The following is a 9691-nucleotide window of genomic DNA, read 5'->3' on the forward strand; positions in this document are numbered from 1 at the left end:
AACAAAAGACAGTACTAATATGAAAAAGAAAGAATAAAACTGAGTATTGAGAAATGGGTACTTCATCCAAAGGTAGCGGAGAAGAGAAAGAAAACAACTTGAATACGGCGAGCGCGCCTTCTTCACCTCGACGCACAACCGCTCTCTCCGCCACTGAATCGACAAACTCCACCCCTCACGTCTCAACGAACCCGGTGACTCACTTTACCTTTATTTTTTCTCTTCCTTCTTCTTCTTCTCTCTCCTATTTTTGCTAATTATATATAGGGTTTTGAAAGGTGGAGGAGGGTGATGCTGTAAAAAATGGGGGTTTATTGTATCCCGATGAAGTAAAACCTGACGACAATGATGATGGACTTGAGTAAGATCTTTTCTTATTTGTTTTTTGTTTTTCAAATTTTAAATTTGCCTATTTTGTTTTTGTTTGTGTGGATTTTGTAGAGATCTTGAATTTTTATGCGGTTAGATATTTCATGTAACTTGCCTCTATAGCCACACTTGTATGCATTTTTGTACTAAACCTCTGGTTTTAGAGAAAATAGTATTGGTAATTTCGAGTTTGACAAAGAGTTTACTAAAGTCTAACCCTAGGTTGTTAATTTCGGATAACAGCTAGTGGGATGACCGCATAGTTGGTAGTTGTGCAGAGACATCCAACTGCGGAGGATGCGGGTTTGAATCCGTAACATCCCACATATTCATCTTTTAAGGTGTGAAATTCCGGCCATTAGGCTACTATACCAAATATACATGATAAACATAAATTCCAATGACATACATAAATACTTAAAAATAGAGAAACACAAAGATTTAAAGGAACAATTAATAGATATAGTAGTACGAGTTGTATCACATCAATATGAGTTTGCGTCAAAATCAAATTATAAATTATTCAAAATGACTAAATCTTGTTTTAAAAGTAAACAAAATGAAATTTCTATATATCATCCGCGTCTGCCTAATCTTCATATCTAAGTTCCACCATGTTAATGTTATCTTGTTCATCACTTGATTCAAACTCTTATTCTTCCAAGTTCCACTTCCAATTGCTCATCTCTATTAGTTACAACTGTAGCAAGTCTAGATTGGTGTCTAGTAACTCTTGCCGGTTCATTTGCACTAGCTCCATTACCAACAATTTCCCAAGTCAAGCCCTCTTCTCCCAAAACCAAATCTTCTTCTAATGTTCCATTTGCAGCCTCAGTGCAAAAGAGTTCAATACTGACCTTTGAAGAGGCGAAGCAGAACCAGGAAGCATAAGAGAATGGAGAAGAAGAGGAGAACCTCGAAGAAGCAGAGAAGCACGGTGAACAACGAAGAAGCAGAGGGGAACGGAGAAGAACGTAATGGAGAATGGCAAAGGCAAAGGAGAAGGGTGAAGCAAAATGAAAAAACGGTGTAACTGAAGGAACATAACACGTGGGGTTATATTATATATTAGGTCACTAAAAGCGTGGGAAAGACTAATATACCCTTAAAAAATTATAACTTATGTTTTAAAATATTAAGGCATACATTTTCCCCCCATTTTGAAAATTGCGGTCAAGATATCGCCATGGCGCTTCGCAGACCAATAGCGTAGTAGCAGTGTGGGGCTACACCGCGACGCTATGGCGCGCTATTGACAACTACTCTTACTAGGATTGTTTCGATTAGGATTCAAACTCGGTGCTCGGACTTGACTTTTCTATGTTATTATTGTTTTGAAAAGACAATATTATTTTTTCTATGTAATAAAAGATGAATGAGGCCCTCTCGTAATCTGGAATCCGACCACAAAGTGAATAGAGTTTAATCAAGAGTTATTTCACAAGGATCGGTAGTTGGATTCTCCCGACTTGAAATGCTAACATTCAAAAACCCTGTGGGTTGCTTTGATTACATTAATTAATTTGCAAGTAATGATTATGAAAGATAATGGGTATGCCTTCAATCACACACTGAACGGATCTGCCTCTTTTAGGTAAATTTTAACTCAAAAGTGATTTGCTAATAATCGGCTGATTGAAAAAACAGTAAGAATGATGTTTGTTCATGTTCTATTTGGAGATGGGATGGGACTACGGGTCACTGCAGTCGTTGTTTTCCTATTTTGACTGCAGTTGAACAAATCCCATCTGTTTCAGTGATCATATGTGCGCTATATTCTTTCAAGTTCATGATGTAACTGAAGCGAACCTATACTCTGTCCTCTAGAATTAAACTATTGCACCGCCTCTCTCTTTTCATTGATGTTTCCAGCCTGTCAGCTTCACACATTCTCTAACAGATAGAGGGCTGTCTCTTAACCACAAATTTTCAATCCTTCCTGAAATTGACCAAGGCTGTGATCAACCTCTTACATGTACACAATTTGTTTTTCACTGCTTTTTAGTCCTCCTCGCCGTGTTTTCCCAATCAAATTTATCCCCAAGCAGAATATGTCTTTCTTCTCATTGTTTTTTTTTTATACTAGTGCTGGGTTTTTCAAAAAAAAATCTTCAGTTAGTTTCTCCTTGTATTCCTTTCTGGGTTTATGAGTTAAGTTACAAAAAGGAAGAAGCCAATCTTGCAGAATTCCTCCCTGCTAGAAAAGTCATTTTTATACTTTAAAATTCTCTACTGTTTTTCCTATCAGAATTGTATAACCGATTAGTGGCTAAACTAAACGCTTTCAGGAGTTGAAAGTGAGTAGAATGTATTCCTTCAATTTCATAAATACATACATGGTCAAATATGATACGTTTGATCATTTGAATGGTGAGATTTGCTCAACTGCAGCGACAGGAGGAATATATTGATGATAGTGATTCTGGATCCTCAACTATGCAATATGGAAAGTCAATAGCGGCGCTATAGCAGGATAGCGGAGTGGAGGCCGGCCGCTATGGAAGATTGAAGGAAGGATTGAACCCATCTTTTTAATATTAACTTAAAGCATTAACCTGCACGATGTTAGTTTGTGTGATCATACTGGTGTGCGTTTTTTTTAATGTAGGTGTAACTTAGTCATGGTGCATGTTGGATTAACACATAATGTCAAATATAGTTTATCTTCACTGATTATTTGTCGGGAAACATTAATTGCAAATTTTATTTCTTTATTATCTGTTGTAATTCCTCCATCAAAGTAGCCGAGGAAAATTAGTGCCAATTTATTATGATATATTGCACATGATAGAACTTCACTTCACATAGATTTCTTTAGATGAATTCAGCTGTTCTTCTGATCTCCTTAACCATGTTACTTTGCGTTTAGGTACATGCGAATTGTTTGTCCAATATGCACAAATGATTAAACTTCTCTGATGTCATTTGCTGCTATTGTTGGATTTAATTGTTCTTTCCCTTTATTTTTATGGCATAAAAAATATGTGCCTTGCACTTTAAAAGATGCAATTTTTATTTAATTTTTTATGGAAAGTATTCTACGCTGCGAGTTATTTCTCCAGATTAAGATGATTTACCATTTCATTCTTTTTACAGTCACCTGGACAGCAAGCAGTACATTGAGAGGTTTAGGAATTATGAGAATGAATTCACTCATCGAATGTTGGCGAAATACTTCTCAAGCAAAAGCCCTAATGGAGGTAAACAACAATTGCCATATAATTAACCTATATTTTAGTTATAATTCTGCAGTGCGTAATCTCTACTGCAACTTCACTTGTGCTTATTTATAATGATCTGTATTCAAGTAAAGCATTCATGTTTTCGAAATATCATAATGAATATGAAGTGGTGAAAGTTAACACACAAGTGTCATTAATGTAATTTTAGACTGCAACATCACTTTTTATGAGGAAAATGTCGTTGTACAACTTGTACTTATCATTTTTCTTTGCAGGCAACAGTTTTTACGAGGAAATAACAATAGGCGATGAAGTTATAAAGGCAAGCAGGTAAAGTGTCTCCAATGAACTATTTTGCATTTTTATTTTTGGCAAGAATCAAGAGAAGAATTTTAATAAGACTCAATGTTGCTAGCCTCTCAATCTCTATATTTATTATGGAAAAGAAAGAAGATAGGTGCAGGCCCAGAATAATACAGAATAGCCTATTAAGCCGAGTAATAAATAAATATTAACATTGTGAAATTAATTCATCTTTGGACATGCTTGTGTAGGGTACCTTGTTTCCAGTTATATGCTGATCCTGTCGTCGGTTTTAAAGAGCAATGCAGCAACGGGTCGTCTTCACCCACAGAAACACAAGCTAACACCCCTAACACCCCTAATGAGAAAAACATGGTGAAGAACTGAAGTAGTTTGCATGGTAAAGGATGGATGCATATGTTATCTTAAAATAGTTTTAACATAGAGGGAAGCATTAGTACAAGGAGTCTCGGAACTTAAAAGAATGGTTATGACATCAAAACCATCAATTTCATAGCCTAAGAAAGATTTCCTGGTTGTGATCATTATTATTGGGTAAAATAATAACTGTGTAAAGAAGGGCTTTTAAGGTATATTCACCAAAAAGTAAATGGCCATTGTTTTATTTTGTATTCGTTGTTGTTAATTTTCAAGTTCACCATAATTGTTCAGTGTTTTTGTGGTTTCATATCAAAATTTTAATCTAATGAAAATATTGTTTTTAAAGTTTTTAAAAATATTAAATATATTTCAAGATATAGATGCAACTCTTTTAACTAACTTTTATCTCCAAAATCCTCTAAAAACCACCTCTCAAACAAACCATAAGAGATTCTAAAAAAGAATGTTACATAGTTTGTTACTATGGTTGTTTTAATTGTATTAAAAATTATGCATTTTAAATATTTTGGATCTGATTAGGGGTGACAAAATAGGGTTAATTGCATGCACTTTTTTATGAGGTGGAAGTTTTAGGCTATCATCTTCTAATATGTTTGTTTCGTATTTTTGCGTCATCTTCTAATATGTTTGTTTCGTATTTTTGCGACTTTCTGTGGATGTCATTTTAATCCAATGACTATTGTTTACAAAATCACCTATAATAATTTTTATGTGACTTTTTGTGGATGTCACCTTAATCCAATCACTATTGTTTACAAAATCACTTGTAATAATTTTTATGTTTATACCTGATGTTTCTTCTATTTCTCACCTCATCCCACCTTTCTCTTGTGCATTGCATTAGTAGTTTTTTAGTTCCTTCGTCTTCTCATTATCATCAAATGACATCAAAAAGAGCTCAATCCCCTCCGGCATCTCCATCCCATTATAACAAAGTTTTCTCTTCTCAAGAGCAAGAAACAACTTTCAATCGATAGTACACTGAGAGAGAAATTTATGTTTCTTGCTACTTGGATGATGGACTTTTCAAACAATGCAACTTTTTTATTAGTCTTCAATGATGCTGATTTGAGGAATTTGGTCTTCGAAGTATCTAAAGAGAGATTTCTTGAATTGGTGAGAATGTTCTTGCAAACCTCTCTTACTCCAATGACGTTTTTAGCTTCATAGTTAAAAAATATCCCATTCAAATAATCATTAAAGAGTTTGCACGAGTTTCAACCTATCTTTCACCAATCAAGTGTATGATGTATACGACATAGGTAATGAGTTTAATTTAATCTTAGTGCCCAATTATTTTTGATTGATCAATCTTCTGGTATTCCTAATCCATTCACCATTTGCTTTATACGCCCCATAAATTAGGTTGGTCCATTATGTGGTGAATCATGTTCTCTTCCTTAGAAAGAACAACTTAAGCACCATACATAGACCAGACATGTCTCCGGTTTGGTTTTTGGAAAACTGAGTTGAAAAAAACTGGATTGATGTTGTGATCCATCACATGATGGATAACAAAAAAAACATGATTCAACCATATGGGAAACTAATCATGAAGATCCTAGAGTACTCCGACTACAATGTGGATGAAGAGCAGTTAGAGAATAAACATTCAAAAATAGGGAAAATCACTTTAAGTCAGATGAGGTACGACATCAAAGGAAATGAAATCATCTATCTACCTCGAAAGGCGCAACAAGAGCAAGCCAACAACATGAAAACATTGACCTTCCTCAATCCTCCTCAACCATCCTCAATGACATCCGCAAAGACCAGCAGCTGACGCACAAAAAGATTTGCAAGCTCATCAAGAAACTGGAAAAATTAATTCTCATATCTCCAATGGTGTCCAATGATGATGATGATAAGGAGATGAATTAGTCACTTACCTATCCACTCTTGTTGTTTGTTCATGTCTTTCGTTTTTTTATTTATATTTCCATCTTGTACTCTAACATGCCTTAAAATTAAATAACTTTTTACTTTCTAAATGTGTAGGTGACTCTGTAACACCTCAATTTTTGAGTTATTATTTTAATTGATTTAATTGTATTTTAATTAATTATTATGTGTGATAATTGAATTAATTTGGAAGATGGAGGCGTGTGACCTTGAGGTAGAGGTGTAGAGACTGAGTAGAGGTTAATGGAATTTATTTAGAATAATTGAAGTTTATTTTAATAATTAAAATAATACTATTTTATGAGATTTATTTAATTAAAATAATAAAATAGGGAGTTTGAGTTCAATTGTAAATTAAGAGAAATATAGAGGAGAAAGGAGAAAGAGTAAGTGTAAGTAAAGGAGAGAATTGTAATTGAGACTAGATTATCCTAATTATATAAGGTTAAGAGATAATTTATGTTTATAAATTCGATAAGTATGTGAAAAGAGGATTAGAAGCACAAGAAGATAGAAGATTAGAGCTTGAGAGAGAAGGGAAGAACAAGCAAAAATCAGAATTTTTTATTGCAGCTAGGAAAACCAGGTAACATAGACGAATTGATTCAATAATGGGTATATGCATGAGGGGTAGAATTGAGGAGTCCTTAACCTTTAATAGGGTTTGATATTTTTAATAAAATTTTGTTGTGGATGATTGAATTGTTGTATGTTATGATGTTTGATGATGAAATCCATATGTTTGATGTATGATAAAATTCTGTTTTGATGTGTATTCATATCTTCACCATTGTTGTGTGTTTGAAGTTTTTGGAAATAACACAATTTAATGAAAATTATGGATTAAAAGTGTTGAATTAATGTAATTGGATGTACTGATGAATTCCAATACATGTGTGATGTTTATGTATCAAATTCGTATGGCAGGGATGAGAAAAATTGGAGTTCCATGGTGAACTTCATTAGCAGACGAGATTCTGCAACCTTCAGGGCGCTAAGGGGTGTCACCACTGTGACGAGTAACATGTCATGCTGCCCAGGCTTGTGTTTCAAGTCGGTCGTTACTTATGTGATAGTCTGTATGTTTAGGGGTGGTGACGGGCGTCACACTGTGACGGGTAACCCGTCATGGGTCTGCAGAGGGCGTAAATACCTATAATTTATTGATGTGAATTCTCACCCCTTTACTTTAATGTTGTCCACCATGGATATCTTACAGATAATCAGGATTGGAAGTTGTTGTTGTGAGTGAAAGATAGATTTTGAAGTTACTTCCGTTTAGTTTCGTTGTTTATTTGGTGGCTATGCTCTGATCATGTAACATCGGGGGCCGAGACGTTTGTTTTAATTGTTGAATTCGAATTAATGTTTTTGAGGAGTTTTATGACATTATTTTGAAGTTGAGAACCAACATGATTTTGTCGAGTATTTTAAATTTAATTTTTCCGCTTCTATTTGAATAAATTTGAGATGTTTTAAAATTGATAACACTTTAATTAACATATAATGCTTGTTATATAAGTTTCGAGGTTAAGGTGTTACAAACTATGCACTTGTATTTTTAATTCCTACTATACATCTTTTATCCACCTTTTTTATTATGACAAGGGGGGAGTATACTATCAGAGGGAGTAACGTATACTCTCTACTCATTTGAGGAGGAGTTTAAACACTCCATTGTTATCTACATGTTGTTTCTTTTACTACCTCCTTGAGAAATACTTTGCCATCATAAAAATGGGGAGAATGTAAAACTATGTGCTTGTAGGTTTAATGAAGAAATGATCAAAGCTAAGAAAGTCATACCTATCATGGTTTTGATGATGACAACTCAAAATTAATGATAATTAGTAAAGATGCAACATGACTTTGATGTCAACTCATGGAGATACTTTAATCATAAATACAAGAAAGTATTTCAAGCGGTCAAAGATGCACACGACGATTTGTTCAAGCTCTTCCTCTGAATAAGCCAAAGAGTCAGGGTTTAATGATCATCGTGATATCCTATGACGATGATGTCCAAATTTAATACATCTCAAGCATCATATCCAAGAAGACACAAGAAAAGTTATTATATGATTGGTGTATTCGACAAAGTCATACAACTCCAGATTGTGAAATAGAGAAAGCGTGAAAGCTCACTTGATCGTGTCTGAGCGATAAGTGTTTTGTAAAAACACAAGGCCATTTTAAAAAAATAATATGGATAAATCACACACTCACTAAAACAATTTTTAAAGTCTATATTTCTTAAAGAAAATACCTAAAAAGCTTTTAGAGCCAAATAATTGAGAGTTCACCATACTAGAAACTGTCAGAATGATTAATACATATATTTTGAACTGCCTAATCAATCGGAGCATATTCCCAATCGTTTGTATAAAATAAAATCGAGTCCATAATCAATTATGACAATCTATTAAAGAAGGGTAAATACTCTCTATCAAATCTTTCTAAAATGGGCAATTAGTATCAACTATTAAGGTCATCTAATCAATTTGGATAAAGACCCAATTTATTGGGTCATGAATTTTTACCATAGATCTTTTCATTTTTTTACCAACCATTAGCCTATAAGTAGACGCCTCTCCTTTCACTCTTTCACGTCTAGGAACGTGACAATTCTCACACTCGTCACACTCTCTCTCGAAAATATTTTTACTTTCTCTCACATCAATTTAGCCATAGCACTTTGAGAAAGTCCTTGTGTTTAAGGGAGATATATTGTTATGGAAATGGTACAATTGAGAATTAACCAAGACTCATTTTTCTCTTGAATGAATATTTCTTCCATAGGAAGAGTGTGTTTAGGTTTAAAGTTAAACCCCTTAAAAGGTTTATTTGGGGGATTTAGTATTAAGTCGTCGGTTGGTTTGTGAGTTGAGCCACTTAAGGAAAAGATCTCTCTTTGGGTTCTTGAATATAACCAATGAAAAATCTTCATATCAGTTCCCGAGCTCAACTCAGTTCAAAATCTCTAATTGGTTCGAGATCAACTTGGTGTAAAATCTCGGGTTGGTTCGTGGTCAGCGTGTCTAAAACCTCGGTTTGGTTTGGAGGATAGCCAGTTCAAAACTCCATATTGGTTCCAGATAATTCCATATAAAATCTCAGTTTATCTTTGGGACTAACTGCTCAAACTTTTGTCTGTGTTTGGAAGGAAGACTAACCGCTTCAGCCATTATTCATTGTTTGGTTGGAAGTAAACCAGAGACTTCATTTTTTCTTGTATAAGGGGGTTCGTGAGCTTAACCTACTTAAAGCTCATAATACTTTCAAGATCAATTCTTGGGGGAGATAAGTAGGTCACTTCATTTAGACCGATCCTTTATTAATCCCGATGTCATCTCTTTTCCCTTATCTCTTTACTTTCACGTATTTTCTTTACTCTGATTTTTTGCTGCTATATTCAAACTTATTCTAAAAAGTGTTTTTGAACTCTGATTTAGAAAACAATTTTTTTAAACCGTCATTTTTTAAACCCTTATAATTTACCACCTTCTTGTGTGTGGAGTCACATGTTCAACAAT

The 9691-nt window shown here is 34.2% G+C and overlaps 1 protein-coding gene across 1 annotated transcript; it reads left to right on the forward strand.

Moving 5' to 3' along the window:
• LOC127100854 (uncharacterized) lies at positions 1-4486 on the forward strand. Its single transcript, XM_051038187.1, has 5 exons — positions 1-194; positions 279-361; positions 3466-3569; positions 3827-3881; positions 4106-4486. The coding sequence occupies exons 1-5, from the start codon at positions 54-56 to the stop codon at positions 4239-4241; spliced, it is 519 nt and encodes a 172-aa protein (XP_050894144.1). The 5' UTR covers positions 1-53; the 3' UTR covers positions 4242-4486.
• The last annotated feature ends 5205 nt before the right edge of the window (positions 4487-9691 follow it).

Source organism: Lathyrus oleraceus, chromosome 1, assembly GCF_024323335.1.
Source record: "Lathyrus oleraceus cultivar Zhongwan6 chromosome 1, CAAS_Psat_ZW6_1.0, whole genome shotgun sequence".
NCBI classification, from domain to species: Eukaryota; Viridiplantae; Streptophyta; class Magnoliopsida; order Fabales; family Fabaceae; genus Lathyrus; species Lathyrus oleraceus.

Bases quoted from the DNA above. Each gene is read 5' to 3' on its own strand.
- LOC127100854 (XM_051038187.1), top strand. From the start codon at position 54: ATGGGTACTTCATCCAAAGGTAGCGGAGAAGAGAAAGAAAACAACTTG. The intron at 195-278 runs GTGACTCACTTT...GGGTTTTGAAAG, and splicing joins CTCACGTCTCAACGAACCCG to GTGGAGGAGGGTGATGCTGT. The intron at 3,882-4,105 runs GTAAAGTGTCTC...ATGCTTGTGTAG, and splicing joins GAAGTTATAAAGGCAAGCAG to GGTACCTTGTTTCCAGTTAT.